The sequence below is a fragment of the Pyrgilauda ruficollis genome, unplaced genomic scaffold (assembly GCF_017590135.1).
Source record: "Pyrgilauda ruficollis isolate IOZ18807 unplaced genomic scaffold, ASM1759013v1 scaffold59, whole genome shotgun sequence".
NCBI classification, from domain to species: domain Eukaryota; kingdom Metazoa; phylum Chordata; class Aves; order Passeriformes; family Passeridae; genus Pyrgilauda; species Pyrgilauda ruficollis.
In genome coordinates this window covers 4,117,719-4,133,588 of record NW_024527599.1, presented here as the reverse complement: position 1 = coordinate 4,133,588, position 15,870 = coordinate 4,117,719, and the positions used below count along the sequence as shown (strand labels likewise).

At 62.4% G+C, this 15,870-nt stretch overlaps 3 protein-coding genes across 5 annotated transcripts in view; 1 reads left to right on the top strand and 2 right to left on the bottom strand.

Moving 5' to 3' along the window:
• Positions 1 to 2,929, bottom strand: part of MYO18A (myosin XVIIIA) — a 32,421-nt gene extending 29,492 nt beyond the window's left edge. For 2 of the 3 annotated variants that reach the window (XM_041482635.1, XM_041482626.1), the window contains exon 1: positions 1,904 to 2,929. In XM_041482635.1, the coding sequence (XP_041338569.1) occupies positions 1,904 to 2,911 (1,008 nt within the window). In that variant the 5' untranslated portion in view covers positions 2,912 to 2,929. The remainder of the gene's footprint in view (positions 1 to 1,903) is intronic. The other variant, XM_041482624.1, reaches the window with a different exon arrangement.
• Positions 2,930 to 2,966: 37 nt separating this feature from the next.
• The window catches only part of NUFIP2 (nuclear FMR1 interacting protein 2), a 36,251-nt gene continuing 23,347 nt past the window's right edge, over positions 2,967 to 15,870 (bottom strand). The window contains exon 5 of the mRNA XM_041482644.1: positions 2,967 to 2,985. The gene's annotated coding sequence lies outside the window, so the exon portion shown is untranslated. The remainder of the gene's footprint in view (positions 2,986 to 15,870) is intronic.
• On the top strand, positions 11,371 to 15,729 carry CRYBA1 (crystallin beta A1). Its single transcript, XM_041482653.1, is given in 8 exon segments — positions 11,371 to 11,388; positions 11,390 to 11,402; positions 12,135 to 12,199; positions 12,749 to 12,868; positions 13,115 to 13,233; positions 14,785 to 14,926; positions 15,321 to 15,463; positions 15,582 to 15,729. Coding segments are annotated over 8 exon segments (768 nt in total).

Sequence of the window (15,870 nt, the reverse complement as noted above, 5' to 3'; positions counted from 1 at the left end):
CTGTTTCAAAAAGGATCATTTTTATTTAAATTAGGACCAGAAACATTCCAGGGAGCTTAGTGGGGCCTGGGGGAGAGCCAGGCCTCCCTGTGTGCCAGCACCTTGTGTGAGGGACCCCCAGCTGCACCCAGCACCCCAGTCTGGGCTCCCTGTCACCAGCAAAGCCACAGCATGTCACTCTGGTGCACCATGCAGGAGGAGGAGGCATCCTGTGCTGGTGCTGTGGTGGCCACCCCACGGTACAGTCACTGCCAGCCCTCTGACCAGCTCCCACCAGCTGATGCTGTCAAACCACACCATGTTCCAGCACAAGGCTGCACGTTGCAGCCGCTCCCATGCAGCCCCAAGGGCACCAGCGTCTCCTCTCCCCCTTCCCAGCTCCTGCAAGGCACAAGCACATTACTGGCCTGCTGTGTGCTGACAGCCAACACGCACCTGTCTCTGTGCCAAGGCGCTGGACACGGTCACGGCCGTGCCCCGTGTCCACTCAGGGCTATCCCACCAGGAGTTATGCAGGTGTCCACTCAGGGCTATCCCACCAGGAGTTATGCAGGTGTCCACACAGGGCTATCCCTCCAGGGGTTATCCAGGTGCCCACACAGTGTTATCCCACCAGGAGTTATGCAGGTGAACACACAGGGCTATCCCACCAGTGGTTATCCAGGTGTCCACACAGGGCTATCCCTCCAGGGGTTATCCAGGTGAACACACAGGTCTATCCCACCAGTGGTTATCCAGGTGCCCACATAGAGCTATCCCTCCAGGGATTATCCAGGTGCCCACACAGGGTTATCCCACCAGGGGTTATGCAGGTGCCCACCCAAGTCTATCCCTCCAGAGGTTATTCAGGTGTCCACACAGAGCTATCCCATCAGGCTTTATCCAGGCAGCAGTGCCCGGTGACGCCTGCAGGGCTCCGGGGAGGAGCTGCGGGAAAGGCACCGCTCTGGCTTGGCGCAGACTCCACCCCGCAGTGCCGGCATCTGCTCGAGGAGCACATGGAGCTCCGTGGTCACCCTCACTCCATCCTGGCCACCAACCCGCAGGCACAGGGCCTCGCCATGCACGCTGTGGCTCTCACCAGTGCAGGCAACCTGCTCTGCAGGCACAGGCACCCTCCTCCCTCCAAGGAAGGCTTAAAAATACACTAAACAAGTCCAGTTATACGCTAAACAACACCACTCTGCTGCACCCCCTGCCACCACAGAGGGGGTCCAGCCCTGCAGGATGCTGGCGTTTGGGGGGCTCTGCTGGGGTGCCAGCTGGCCAGGATGCTGGTTAGCCTGCGGCAGGGTCAGCAGTGCCGGGCAGCAGGCGTGAGGGATGTGGGTCACCCAGCCATTAAGTTTCTATTTATACAGCAGCAGCAGCAGCCGCGTACGCAGGGCTGTGCACGACGGCAGCAGCTCCCGGCCCCTGGCACACTGTGTGCCTGCCCCAGTCCCCGGGAGGATCCCTGCGGGGGACGCCAGCGTGGGCAGTGGAGCAAGCAGTGTCCTTCTGCAAAGTAGCCTTTGGAATTTCCTGGCAGTGAGGAGCAAAGCTCCCTTCTCAGCTGGACTGTGCTCTGTCAGCAAAGAGATGGGGACAGACTTCCCCCAGGCAACGCAGAGCTGGGCTCTCCTCTAGCAGGAGGAAAACCCAATCCAACAGCACCCTGAGCACTGTGGGCAGCACAACCCACCCGTGATGATTTGCAAGACCTGATGCATCACCCCTGCATCCCAGGCACAGCCTCCCACTCCTCCCTGTGCATCACTCCTGGCTGGAGCAGCCCCAGCACCCACTGTTTCCCACGGCCCCTGCCAACCCAAACACCCCCGCGAGGAGAGGACAGAACCCTGGGTTCGCGCTGGCAGAACCCAGGCCTGGCAGTGCCCATGGCAAGGATGGCGTTACTCACATCCCAGGCAGCACGGCGTGTCCCCTGGCCGCCCCGCAGCCAGCAGCGGCTCAGCTCGCTCAGCTCCAGGATGGGCTGCACCTTCAGCTGCACCGTCTCCCCTGACTGCCGGATCATCTCCACGATCTCATCCCGGGATTTGTTCTCCACGTTCCGCCCGTTGATCTCCACCAGCCGGTCGCCCGGCACCAAGCCCAAGGCCAAGTCTTTGGTGCCAGCTCCGGGCTCGGCGAAGTGCACCACGCGCCGGTACACCTGCCCGTCGGGGCCCCGGTCCAGCATGGTGGTGCGGCGCAGGGAGAAGCCGAAATCGCCGGTGTTGCGCCTCTGCAGCTCCAGCTGCCGTGGGGTGGGGGGCTGGGGGGGCACCAGGGCAGGCAGCCGCAGCTCGGCAGGGAACCTCTTGCCGACGAGCTCCGGCACCCTGGCACGCAGGGAGGCGGCGGGAGGGGTGCAGGGCTGAACAGAGGGAACCCCCTGCTTGTCCAGCGGGGTCTCCAGCATGCGCACCTCCACCTGGGGAGAGGGGGCTGCCGAGTGCTCAGAGGGCGTGGAGGTCTCTGAGGTGCTCTCATCCCGGCTTTTCTGGGAGAAGGAGAAGCGTTTGACAATCACCTGGGAGTTCTGCTTGGCCAAGGAGCCAAACTTGGCTGCCCGCTGCAGCACCGAGCCCTTGAAGTTGGTATCGTCCGCCTTGAGATCGTCGCTGGAGCTGGCCGTGCTCAGGTGGCCCGAGTCCAAGATGACGCTGCCCCGGTTGCTGTCAGAGTCAATATCTGTGAGGTGCAGCTCGGAGCCACTGGCCACTTTAATGGGGATGGGGTTGGAGATCTCCAGGCGGGTCTTGGAGTCCCTCTTGGAGGCACGGTTGAGGTTGAAGAAGCCCCGGCGCATGCTCATCTCCTCTAGGCTCTTGAGTTCAGCTGCTGACATTCGCTCCTTTTTCTCCTTCTTCTTCTCCTTCCGGGCCCCATCCTTCTCTTTGTCCTTCTTCATCAGGTTGAACATGGTGGAGGGGGCTCGGGGCACTCTTGCCCCCACAGCAGGGCACTGGGCTGGGGCGCCGGTCACGGCACAGCCGCCTGTGCAGAAGGACAGACAGGAAAGGTGCCATCAGAGACCAGCACGGCCAACACCCACCCACCACCCCTCCATCCACCCCACTGGTCATGCCAGCTGCCACCCCCAGCCCCTGAGCCATGTTCCAGTGTTCCCACCCTCCCTGGGGACTGCAACATCACAGGGCTGAGACTGTCCCAGTCGATGTGTCCTTGTCCTGGCTGGGCATCAAGCCTCAGGGATGCAACAAGGATGGCTCTGTACCCCCAGGGCTGCCCCAAAAGAAGCCCAGAAGTCTGGCAGTGCCTGGCACTAGGGCTGACTGCATGCAAGACCCTCAGCAGCTCTGGAGCCGTTTTGGAGCAGCATGGGTGGGCAGGGAAGAAAATATCCTGGTAGCTTTTGTAGCAGTTACTGCTGGCAGGGACACTCCCCAGGGCAAAACCCCCATCCCATCCAGCCACCAACGTCCTGCCTGCTGTTCAAAAGCCCCTTGTTGAGGAAACAGAGGCCTTTCTGCTGCTCATCCTGGCTCTGGCCACCGCAAACCACAGGGGCTGCCGTGGGCAGGGTCCCCACCAGGGAGGAGCCGGAAACACGGCCTGGAGCGAAGGTTGCTCTAATAAACAGGAACCTGTAAAATCACATCCCTCCCAACACTGATAAGTGTCTAATTTTAGCCAGGGCGACGCACTGGCTCGTGACGCTGCCGGCGACCTCCAGGAACAGTGGCTCTTTCATTTGGGCATCCCACAGAGCGGGGGGAGCACCCAGTGCCAGTGGGAAAACCATGGCTGGGCAGAAAACCCAGCTCCCTCCTGGAAAAGCCCATGTGCACCCAGTGCCTGGGGACACCCAGTGCCTGGCGGCACCCACAGTCTCACCCTGTGTGGGGTGCTGTGCCACTCCTGTGCCCCTGGGGTAACTGGTAGCCCCCCCCAGCCTCCATCGAGCGCTTGGGCTGCGGATAAACAACTCCAAAGTGGAGCAGGCGGCTGGCAGCGCCCGCAGGACGGGCTGACAGCTATATATAACAGGGCAGGAAACTGCACAGGAACTTAACCTCAGCACAAAGGACAACAGGAAAGCTCCCCACGTTTGAAGCATCTGCTTTAGAGCTCTCCGACGGGTGTGGGGATGAGGTTTGGGCAGCCACAGGGATGGGCAGCGCTGCCCACGGGTGCATGGATGTGCTGCGCTGTGCCAAGCTGCACCTTGGCTCCAGCACAGCATCAGTACTGCATCACCATCACTGCCTGGACCATCTCCCTGCAAGGACACATGGTCTGCACTGCCCTTGAACACACCCAGTGGGACAAGGGAAACCCGTTTTCCCCTTGACAAAGGCATACAGGGATGGCAGGGAACTCCCTGAACCTCGCTGCCCCTTGGGGCTGGGACAGGAGCACACGTGCCCAGGAGAGGCCTGGCCACAGGGCAGGTGAGGACAGAGCCCTGCAAGCCATGGCACAGTGTTGGCTCTGGGTGTGTGATACCTCTGAGGCAGTGAGAGGAAGCAGCCTGAGGGACAAGGTCAGGCTTGCAGCTGCAAGGCTCCTGGCCACAGCCAGAAGAGCTGCCACATTTGTGCCCACACCTAACCCTAACCCAGCCTTGGGGCTCTGGCTGCTCTGCCCTCCCTGCAGCAACTGGGGCTTTACCCAAACCCACAGCAGGACCTGGGCAGGGCAGGGCCCTAAAACACATGAAAACAACCCACCTCCTTTCTCCTCTCCCAGAACTGCTGGCTGTGGGGTGATCACTGACCCGAACCAGGGCACAGCACAGCTCCTTCTCATGACCCACAGCAGGTGCTGCCACAAAGGGCACCACGGCCATGCCATCCTGGGGGCTGCTCCCCTGTGCCAGGGCCTCAGCACAGACAATAGCAGGGAGACAACCTGCACCTGTTCCTGTCCCCAACGTGCCACCGCTACCACAGCTGCCTGGGCATCCCTGAAATTGTACAAAAAGGCTGCACCCCTGGGAGCACCCACTGCTCACCCCATGGCAGGGAGGGAGCTGCTGGGATCCTTCCTGGGGGTCCCCTGGGAGCAGAGCCACTCGCCAGGCAGGTGCTGGTGAGAGCCACAGCGCCAGGAGACAGGCAGCCAGCACGCTCTTTGTCCTCGGTGGTTTCTCTCCCGGCACACAGGCTGCCTCCCAGCCTTTGTACGCTCAACAAAAAGGGGGAACAGCGTTCCCAGCCGCATCGCTAATCAGGCAGCGCTGGCGGCCACTGCCGCAGCCACGTGTGCCCCACTCAGGGCCACAATAGGCAGCAGTGGGGCAGGGAGACAGGGCTTTTGTGGGCTGGGGAAAGGACCGCAGCATCCGCCCCGCACTGATGTCCCCAGCCCGTGTGTTGTGCCATTGTGGTTTGCTCCCTTTTCCCCAAGAAGCCTCCTGCCACGGATGGGTGCAGCCCGATGCCGTGAGCAGGAGGTGGCTGCCGAGCGTCTCCTCGCTTCTGATTCAGACCCAGCGTGCCTTCCCTGGCTCAGCCCGGGCTTGCTCCGGGACTCCCCTTGGCCAGGCGTGTTTGGGGCAGCGGCGTGCACGAGCCCTGACAGGGAAGGGAGAGGCACCCGCCGGCGCCGGCTGCGCTCTGGGATCGCACGCGAGGATGCTGCTGTGACACTGGGCTGGCAAAGATGAGGACGTCACCTTGGAAGGGCCGGATGGCAGAAAGGGAGACGAATCTCAACGCTCCCCAAGCCAAAATCCTCCCTGTGCCACCCAAGCAGGAGCTGGATGTACCTTCCCCCATGTTCCCCCACCACAGCCATGAGTCCCTGTGTCCCTGCCAGGGCGCCGGGGAGTTCCAGGCAGGGAGGAAGGCGTTCACTGAAACTCCCAGCCACTCCTTCCCTCCTCGAGACGCAATCTCGTCCGACACGCTCCCGCGCAGGGACCTGCACGGCAAGTTTCACGGTCGCCTGCCCTCCCTGCTCTGCTCCCTGATGCTGGCACTAGGGCTGTGCTCCCACACCACTTTGGCACAGGAGCTGGTGGCTGTCCCCTCCTTGGGCACACCATGTTGGGGTAGCTCATGCCCTGGCTGTGCCCAGCCAGGAAGTGATGATGCCGTGCCAGGGAACGGGAGCTGCTGGCAGCGATTCTGAGCAGCCAGGCCAGCTCCTATGCAGGGCAAATGGGAGCTGACCTGCGTGATGGCTGCTTGCTGGAACACAAGTTTTCCACAGAACAAGGAAATTTAGGGGGTTTCCAAATCCTTCTGCAATGCCTTCCCTTGTGGACAATGCTGGAATGTGTCAAGAGGAAAACAATCCCGGATCTACCTGAGTCACAGCCAGGATGTGCCACCAGGCTCTCCCCAGAGCAGGATTTCAGGCCCTCCTGCTGCAGGAACCCCATGTCCAACAGCAAAGGGGACCCAGACTGGTTACGAGGGGTCACCCCAGGCCAGGAGGGTGCATGGGGTTCAAGCACGTGCCTCACCTCAAAGCTGAGGAATGGCACAGCTCAAGAGGTCTTTACAGGGTAGACCCAGAGGCAGTGGGGCAGGATCTTGGCAGGAATGCCAGGTGGGACATGGTTCCATGACCAGCTGGAGGGGTCAGGTGGGTTGCAGTCCCCTCAGCACAGGCTGCCCACCTCCCTCATCACCCTTATCACCCTTATCTGGCCCCAAATTCACAGCCTGGTGCTCTGCATGGCCCAGCCCACGGCAAAGGTGAAGGGCCGAGCCACAGCTCGTCAGTGGGCAAAGTCCAGAGCTGATGCAGGTGCTGTGGGAACACCCAGATCCCAATGGGAGCTGGGATGGGGCAGTGGCCAGGGGTCCCCCAGTGTCAGAGTGCCAGGGCCAGCCTTGGGGTGTAGGAACACACTGCCATGTGCCCACACTCTCCTGTAATTGCCCTAAGTTTAGCTCTGGCACTCGCTGACCAGACAATTTGCATCTCACAGGCCGGCTGGAAACCACACGATTTAGGGACGCGCGTCCCAGCCCTCGCCCGATGCTCCATATATTCCTCTCTGGGAAAATTAACAGGCACGGGGCTGGTCACAGCCCTGCGAGCCCCCACCACCCCCAGCACAGCAGCTCGCTGAGTGCCACCCACCCCTGTCACTCTGAAAAGGTGGCTCAGGTGCCAGTGGCACCGGCCCCAGCAGCGATGTGGTTAGCGGCAAGCCGGGCTAATGGCTTTGGATGCAATTCCCTGGTGGTGTGGGAAAGGCCCAGGCCAGCGGGTTCTCCCTGGAAGCAGGGCTGGCCCCGGGAGCCCTGCAGCGGGCGCTGGGGTACCCAACACACGGAGCACCTGCCATGGGGCATCCTGCAGGGGGGACACCGCGAGCAGAAACACACCCCGCACAAGGTGACACACTCATGCAAACACGCACACGAGTGACACCGGGGGCTGCACAGGCGCTGCGAGACAAGAGCGGGCCATGCGCGCACCCGCGCCCCGCAACCGGGGGGCGGCACCTAGGGGTCCGCACCCACCCACAGCGGTTGTGCAACGCCGCGGGGGCACAGGCACGGGCACGGCTGAGCTCGGCTCGGCTCGGCCCGGGGCGGCCCCGCACCGGGGCGGGCACTGCCGGCTCTGCGCGCGCCGCCCGCCGCGCCGGGCGCGGCTCCGGTCGGCACGGAGCGGAACGGAGCGGAGAGGCGGTCCTGCCCACCGGAGAACCTCGCTGAACCCGCAACCCGGCTGTAATCACCGCACGGACCGGCGCCCGCAGCCCGGCGCTCAGCCGGTATGGGCGCAGCCGCCCCCGCACACCCACGGACCGGGGTGACCCCGCACCCCCCGCAGACGCAGCCACGGTGTGTGCACACCCCCGGTGTGACACGGTGACACGCCGTCCGTCGGCACTCCCCGCACGCACACACCCCCCGATCCTCACACACACTCGCACGTTGTGAGCTCGCAGTGGTGCACACACGCAGCCCGTGCATCGCACAATGCACACGCGCACTCCTGGGGTTCTCCTTTTCGGAAGAATCCCGTCAGGAACAGCACGGGATCCAGGCAGGGAAGGCTCCAGGCTGCAGGCTGGAGCAGGGTGACGGGTGCCTGCTGGCCCCAGTGCAGGGAATAGAAAGCTGGCCATGGCAGAGCTGCCTGTGGAGCCATTCTGCAGCTTCTCCCGCAGCACCTGTCCCCAGCGAGGGCTGGCAGCCTGGCAGTCAGGGGCTGACTGTGAGGACAGTGGCTGCTCTGCCCAGGAGACAGCCCAGGGTTAACAATGGGCATCTCCCAGCACACCCAGCAGCGAGAGCGGCACAGTCTTTGTTACACCCCTTCCACTGGTGTCCAGCTTTGGGATGTCACATACAGTGAGAATCCTGGGACAGATGGTTTCAGGATAAGCCCTGCCATATCAGTGCTGGGACAACCTCCCTTCCTATAGGGTGTGGGAGCAACTGGGCCCAGTGAAGCTGCAGAGTGGCTTTGGGAACAGGGAAACCTGAGGGAGGCATTCACAAGCTCTTTCCAAAAGCACTTTTCAGGCAGTGCTCAATTTCTAATTGGGAAGCTCAGAGAGATGACAGGAACAGTCCCCTACCCAAGGGGACTCTCTCCAAACCCCTGCTGCCATCCTACCATCATCGCTGGCTGAGTCGTGTGGTCCTGGCTCTCCTGCCATCAGGCTGTGAGCCTCTCTTGGGACACACGTGTCTGGGTGTCACAAGCCCCACTCCTTTGCAGTGGTAAAGCTGGCTGTGATTTCCAGCCCACAGCCTGTGCCCAGGACGCAGCCCCACAGCAGCAGCAGAGCAGGCCCTTTGGGGCATGGCAGAGCAAGCTGGCAGCTGAGCAAGGAGCCCTGTGCTGGGCCCTGGCCCGAGGGATGCAGTGGTGGAGAAGATGCAGCCAGTGCAGGGCGGAGGACGAGGACGGCGGCAGTGAGCACAACCGCCTGCTTTTGTCACACTGTCCTTTGTCCCAGGCACGTGGCACCAAGTGCAGGGAGCCGCAGCCATCCGGAGAGCGGGGATGGGGTCGAGTGATCTGGAAGGGCAGCAGAGCCTGTCTGAGCTTTCAGGAGGGTTTTCCAGCTGCAGTGGCGAGGGACACACTGTGTGGCTGTAGCTCTGCCCTGCTCAGGCGGCTGAACAGCCAGTTACAGCCTGAGGCAGCTCCTCTTCCTTATCACACTGGGCAGGTGGTGATGGGCTGATGCCGGTTGGAACTGCCGAGCTGTGGGACAGCACAGGGTCCCCTGTGCCACACAGCTCTGCCACCCTCAGCCACCCACTGGGGCCACTCTCGTGCTGCATCCCCAGAGCTAATCACCCTGTGTTTTCCAGCAAACTGACCAGCTGTTCCTGTCCATGTGATCCCATCTGGCTTTGCCAGAAACAGGTTGGGTTGCCCTGAGCAGCTCTCCTGGCAGAGGGTTCCCCAGGCACCAGCAAATCCCACATCCAAGGAAACTCTCTGTGTTGCCCAGGGTTTTCTATGCAGAAGCAGGAGAGAGCTCTGGTGCCAGTGGCATTTTATGTGCCCCTGGCAGGCGCACATGGCTGGCCAGGACAAGGGCCCGGAGCTGGGCTGGGAGGGGAAGCATCTGTTTTGCAGCACCGCGGGGTTCCCTAAATAGGTCACTGCATTTTTATAGTCTCTTGGATCTAGAAAAACCAGTTGTTCTGGACAACCTGTGGACCTGCCAGCATCACTGGCTCCCCAGGCACTTGCTGCTGTGTTCCCTTGGGGGGGGACACCTGCCCCACCAGCAGGGTGAGGGGTTGGGGGTCCACAGCAGCCTGGGCATACTGGGGTCCTGTTATCTGCTGAGAGTGACCCATCCCTGGCCATGACCAGAGTGGGCTGTGCAGGCTGCTTCCCCCCACCTTGCCCCTGGCTTGGGGTGGCTGCCAGCTCCAGGTTTTGCTCTGGGGTGGTTTTCAGCCAGACACAGTTTTGCTGTAGCAAGGCGAGGCAGGTGCCCGTGTGGGGCGCAGAGGGGTGTGCAGTGCCACACACCCGCTGTACACCCACATGCGCCCGTGCTGTCCCATCCTGCTCGGGCTGAGCTCTCCCTCTAGTGGCTCCAGGCTCCTGGCAAAGCCTCCACACTCTGGGGTGGCCGCAGCCGTGACCAGGGCATGTCCGAGGGGCTGGAGGGCGAGCTCCGAGCTGACCTGCTCCCTCAGCCGGGATGCCCAGCATGTGCACAGGGAGCGTGCTGGCTCGGTTTCCCAGGAGCATCCCACCACCTTGCAGAGGACAGGTGGTCCTGCTCTTCCCCTTCGCTGACCCAAATTTGGGATGCGGTGGTACTGCCAGCTGTCGCGCCAGGCCTCGGGGGCGCAGCCCCACGGCCCTGTGTCACAGCGATCCCCGCGGGGACACCCACCCCGCAGCAGCCAGCGAGGGGAAGGACCCCCGCAAACCCCATCTTCCCCCATCGGGGCAGCGCCCTGCCCGCAGCAGGGCTCCCCGGGACCCCGCTGAGCCCCACCAGGCCTGTCTGGTCGGGTGCCACCCCGCCGCGCGTCCCCGCAGGGTCCCCCGGGCCGGGCGCCAGGCCACGCCGCAGGCAGCGCTGACGGGGCGCTTTGTTTTGTGCGGCCGCGCCTGCCCAGCCGGGAGACAAAAGGGGCAGTCAGACGCGGGCGAGCTTTGTGCTGGCAGCCATGCGCTGAGGCAGCAGCCCGCGCCGCCACGCTCGCCTCGTGACCCCCGACGGCCCGCGCTGTGCCCGCCATGGTGCCCCAGGGCCTGCAGTGTCGGCCCCACGGGAGCCCCGCATGACGAGGGGGCTGCGGGGCTGCTGCATGTGGTGATCGCAGGGCCGAGGCCTCCCCAAGGCCGTGGAAGGGGTCTCGGGTGTGGGGTTGTGGTGCTGGCAGCGCTGTGGGGGAGCGTTGGGGCTCGGTGTGGTCGTGGGGACATGTCTGCCAGGGCCACGCCAGTTCTCACCTCCAGGCTTCCTCGCCCGTGATGGGAGGAGGGTGTCCACGCCAACACGGTGATAAGGAACACGCCTTGGGTGGTGAAGCGAAGTGACAGTGCCTGGCAGACACCCTGCCGAGCCCACCACCCGCAGGGTCTCACGGGGAGGTGTCCCTGCTGTCCCCACGGTGCCAACTGGCGCCAGGGCCAGGCCAGCCCCCAGGCTCACCCCGTGACGGCGCGGTGCATTGCCCCTGGAAAATGCCAGCGCGGTCAAATCGTTGAGTCATTTGTGCCCAAGATTATCTGTGCAAACAGCAGCCCCGATTATTTTTTTTTTTTATTATCAAATTTTTTTTCTTTTTCCCTAAGAATGTGGCTCAGACCATGGGGATGAGCAGCTGAAATCTCCGGGGATCAGCAGGACAATGCCAGAGCAAGCATTGTGCTGACGGCTCTGCAAACGCTGGCACCAGTTCCCGGCCAGCAGTACCCTATAAAAGCTGAGCCGCTGAAGTAGGCAAACATTACATGGGCGAAGCAGCAGTAACCGCCTGAGCTAGGTGAGTCCTGGAGCGATGCGCACCTCTCCCACCTCACCCCTCTGCTGCCAGCCGGCTGGGCAGACACCCTTCCTCCTGCCTGGTGGCAAAAGACACCCAGAGGGACTGTCGCTGTTTCCCGTGGCATAAGACAGGCTCACACGTCCCTGCTGGCAGCCGCGGGGGCTGAGAGCCCCTCTACAGCAGGGCACCCCACTGCTGGCACCCACCGGCACGGCACGCTGGTTGGCATCTCCCACCTTTAGCCAGGGCTGTCCGTGGGAGCCCACTGTGCCTCCCAGGGCACACCGGGCAGGGAGAGGGGATCAGACAGGTCTGTTGGACAGTGCCAGGCACAGGGCAGCCCGTGCCCACTGAAGCCCCCTGCTCTGCCTCAGGGGTGTTTTTCCTAGGGGTGGTCTGGCCTCGGGGAAGGAGAAAGGGGGATTGAGCACTATGCCTAGTGGGTGTGCAGGCTCCATGTCACGGCAGGGAGGAGGGAAGGGGCTCTGCAGCAGTGAGAAGGGAGCACCTTGCTTTGGATGTGTCCCACAGCTCCCTACTGTGTCCTGTTCCCCATCCTGGGGCTGGAAAGAGGGTCTTGCTGTGACTGGTGTGGCTTGTCCCCAGCAGTGGGGCAGCTGTCCTTGAACAGGCGCTGTGGGTGGTGGGCACGGAGCTGTCCCCAGCCTCGTGAGGGGGGGATGCACAGGGACATGCTGCAGTAAAAATGGGTTTTCCTTCCTTCTCCAGACACCGATCCAGCAGCAAAGATGGCTCAGACGAACCCTCTGCCTGTTCCCATGGGCCCGTGGAAGGTACGTCCTCACATTCCCTGCACCTTTCCCTGTGTGCAGGTAGGGAACAGGGAGAAGGGCAAAGCTCATCCTCTGGGGCCAGGAAAGCTGCACAGCAGGCAGAAAGGCAGGGATGAGCACAGGAAACAGGCACCCCTGTCCTCTGCCATTGGGAACGTGCCTCCTGCCTGCTCGAATTCCTCCCGGGTGTTTTTCATAAGGCTCTTCACAGCACCCCGGGCCATCTGTGCCTGCTCTTACCAGCCACCCCATGACAGGCAGTTACAGAGTCCCCAAAAGCCACCAGCTGTAGTTCACCCTCCCCTGTCCATGCAGACGGTGAGCATGGGCAGTGGGCACTGTGGAGCAAGATGGGGAGCAGCCCCAAGGGGTCTGGCAATAGCCCCGGGGCTAGTGGTGGAGGAGGAAGCCAAGATGGAGAGGAGAAACACGTGCACAAGTGAGGAGCATCCCGTCGAAGCCTGGAGCTGTCGCGGGAGAGGAAGCGTCAGCCACAGCCCCCAGGGAGGTGCCCCTCGCCCTTTCCCCCGTTAATCCTCTTTGCCCTAGAGCGTTCGGAGCAGAGGCCGGGAGAACCGCCAGCCACAGCCCTGCCACCCGCCCGTCCCAGAACGGCTCCGCTCCTCTCTCCGGACGGCACCGCTGCCCCGGGAACTGATCTCCGCAGGGGTGAGCAGGAGAGCGGAGCGGGGGCCAGCCTGCGGCTCCCCCGACACCAAGGCAGGGCATGGCGGGGCCAGCAGTGCAGGGACGCGGAGGCGTGCGGGGCTGTGTCCAGCCCAGAGGGTGCCCGGTGCAGCCTCCGCTGGCTCTCTCTCCCCGACGACGGAGCCACCCTCCGTCTCCAAGAGGTGCTGAATTGCCTGGGGCCACTGCTGGGCAGTTTCCAACTCGGCAGCTCGCTCTCCGTTCCAGATCACCGTGTACGACCAGGAAAACTTCCAGGGCAAGAGGATGGAGTTCACTTCGGCCTGTCCAAACATCATGGAATGTGGCTTCGACAACATCCGCTCCCTGAAGGTGGAATGTGGCGCGTGAGTACCCAGCTGCCAGAGGAGGGGATGTTTTCCCAGGCACGCTGGCTGGGAGAGGGGTGCCCAAGCGTGGAGTGGGACCTGCTGTCCCCGCTCTGCTTGGCTGGAGACAAGCACTACAGCCAAGGGAAGCCAGGCATGGGGGGATCCCACCCTGCCAGGGCAGAGCAGCCTGCCCCCGGGCAGCACTGATACAGACAGAGGGCCAGGGGACAGTGGCAACACCTTTGGCATCACCCAAAACTGCCTCCTGCAGTGCTGGACCAGTCAGGTTTGGAGCAGGGTTGCTGCCCAAGGATGCAGAGAGGGTCAGTGCTCAGGGAGTGGCCTGGCTTAGCCTGGTCCCTGTCCTGAAGCACCAGCCCTAGAGAACCACTCTTGGCCAGGGCCCAGCCCTGCTCTGCCCTGGCCTTTCCCTGCCACTGCACAGCTTCCTAGAGCAGGGCAGAACCTTCCCGCAGCTTCTCCAGTCCTGAGAGGGGTAGGGAGCAGAGCTGGGCTTCTCCCTGCGCACGGGAATCTTCCCTGGCACAGGAAAGGCACCTCCCGAGCAGCTCAGAGGGGCGGGGTGTTGGGAGAGGTCCCGGCGGTGCGCATCCCGTCGGGGCGGGGAGCAGACAGACAGATTTGTGCTGCTATCTTTAGGACGTGTAATGCTAATGGGATTACAGCAGCATGCGTGCTCACGCTGTAATCAGCTCCCTGCTCCAGTTGATGTGCTCCTAATCAGGCTGTTCACCTTGCACAGGGTGGGCTAGCTGCAGGACATGGCATTGGGGCTCAGTTTGGGTCAGTGGCAGGAAACCCTCGACCCCCTCAGCACCCTTTGTACCCCATCAGCAGGGGATCCATGCACTGCACAGCCCGTGCCACCCACCTTCCAACCCCCACGCCAGGCTCTGTCTCCCTGCTCTGCCTGTGGCTCTGTCCCCAGTCTCCTTAGGGGGACATCCCCACCCTGGGGACAGGCAGGTGCTGTGTGGGCAGCACCAGGGCTTGCAAAATGTGTCCTGCAGGGTGGAGGCATCCCAACTCACCTCTCCTTGTTTGTTTTCAGCAAGAGGGGGAGGCAGAAAGGGGAAAGGCCATAGATCCCTGCTCTCTGCTCAGAGCCAGATGGGCTCTGCCTGCTGTGGGCATCAGGAATTCAGGTCTTTCCAGCAGTGTCAGGTTGTAATTGGGAAACAAGTGAGAAATTAGGCTTTTGGGAGAGAAGGTCAGCTGGGGCATCCTGAAGCGATGCTGGTCTGCATAAATGATGACAGATCAGCCAGGGGGAAGAGCCACCTGTGCAGGATGGACCCCCGGATCTCCCCACCTCCCACTGCAGCCAGGGATGCCGTGTGGGTGCCTCTGCAGCACCAGATGCAGTTTCACACTCCCTGGGTTCTCTGCCCACATCCAGCACCGCTTCCTCTCCTCCCAACCTGTGGGCAGAGGCCAGACCCCAACCTCCTCCTTGCACCTACATCCTGCCCCTAATGCCAGCTTCCAGCAGGATGCCCCGAGCTGCTGCAGGAAGCCCTGGCAGCCCTCGCTCTGTTTTTGCAGCTGGGTGGGTTACGAGCACACCGGCTTCTGCGGGCAGCAGTTCATCCTGGAGAGGGGAGAGTACCCGCGCTGGGACGCCTGGAGCGGCAGCAACGCCTACCACATCGAGCGCCTGATGTCCTTCCGCCCCGTCTGCTCCGCCGTGAGTGTCCCACGGAGCTCTGATCCCGCTAAAATGTCCCAGGCCACAGCAGGGAGGTTAGGAAGGGAAAACACAGCTATGCCTTGGGCAGGCTCAGCGCTTCCCCCCACAGTCCCAGCAGGATTTGCTCTTTCTGTTCTGTTTTTAAAAGCTTTGGAAGGAATTTCTGGGCAAGCTGTACATGACCAGAGCTAGGGGACAGTCAGCCTGAGATAGTAGCTGTGGTATAGCTGACACCTCCCAGCCACCCAGAAAACTCCAACCAACCAGGGTCTGAACACCTCCATCTCCAGGAACCCTCTGAGTAATGCCACAGGGAGTGACAGCCCTGCCATTCCCACTCATGCTGGGGAGGGAGCACCACCTCCCCCTCACCCCCTGCTCTCCCCCACAGAATCACAAGGAATCCAAGATCACCATTTTTGAGAAAGACAACTTCATCGGCCGCCAGTGGGAGATTGCTGATGACTACCCCTCGCTGCAGGCCATGGGCTGGGCCAACAACGAAGTGGGCTCCATGAAGATCCAGTGCGGCGCGTAAGTGACGGCCACAGACAGGAGCAGCAGGGACAATCCCCTGCCACCACTGTGCCACCACTGCGGGAGGGGGACATCCTGTAACCCCCCCGCTTACCTCTTTGTCCTTTTCTTCCAGCTGGGTGTGCTACCAGTATCCCGGGTACCGTGGCTACCAGTACGTCCTGGAGTTTGACCACCACGGTGGAGACTACAAGCACTGGAGAGAGTGGGGTTCGCACGCCCAGACCTCCCAGATCCAATCCATCAGGCGTGTCCAGCAGTAGCTCCCCACTTCCCAGTACATCTCTGCAAGGTTTCGAAGGCTCACCGGCTCCCTCTTGGTGCTAATACTCCCCTCCCGAAATAACCACCCCGTCTCGTTCTGCCACTGCTTATGGAACAACACTCCCAAAACGGTACCGACT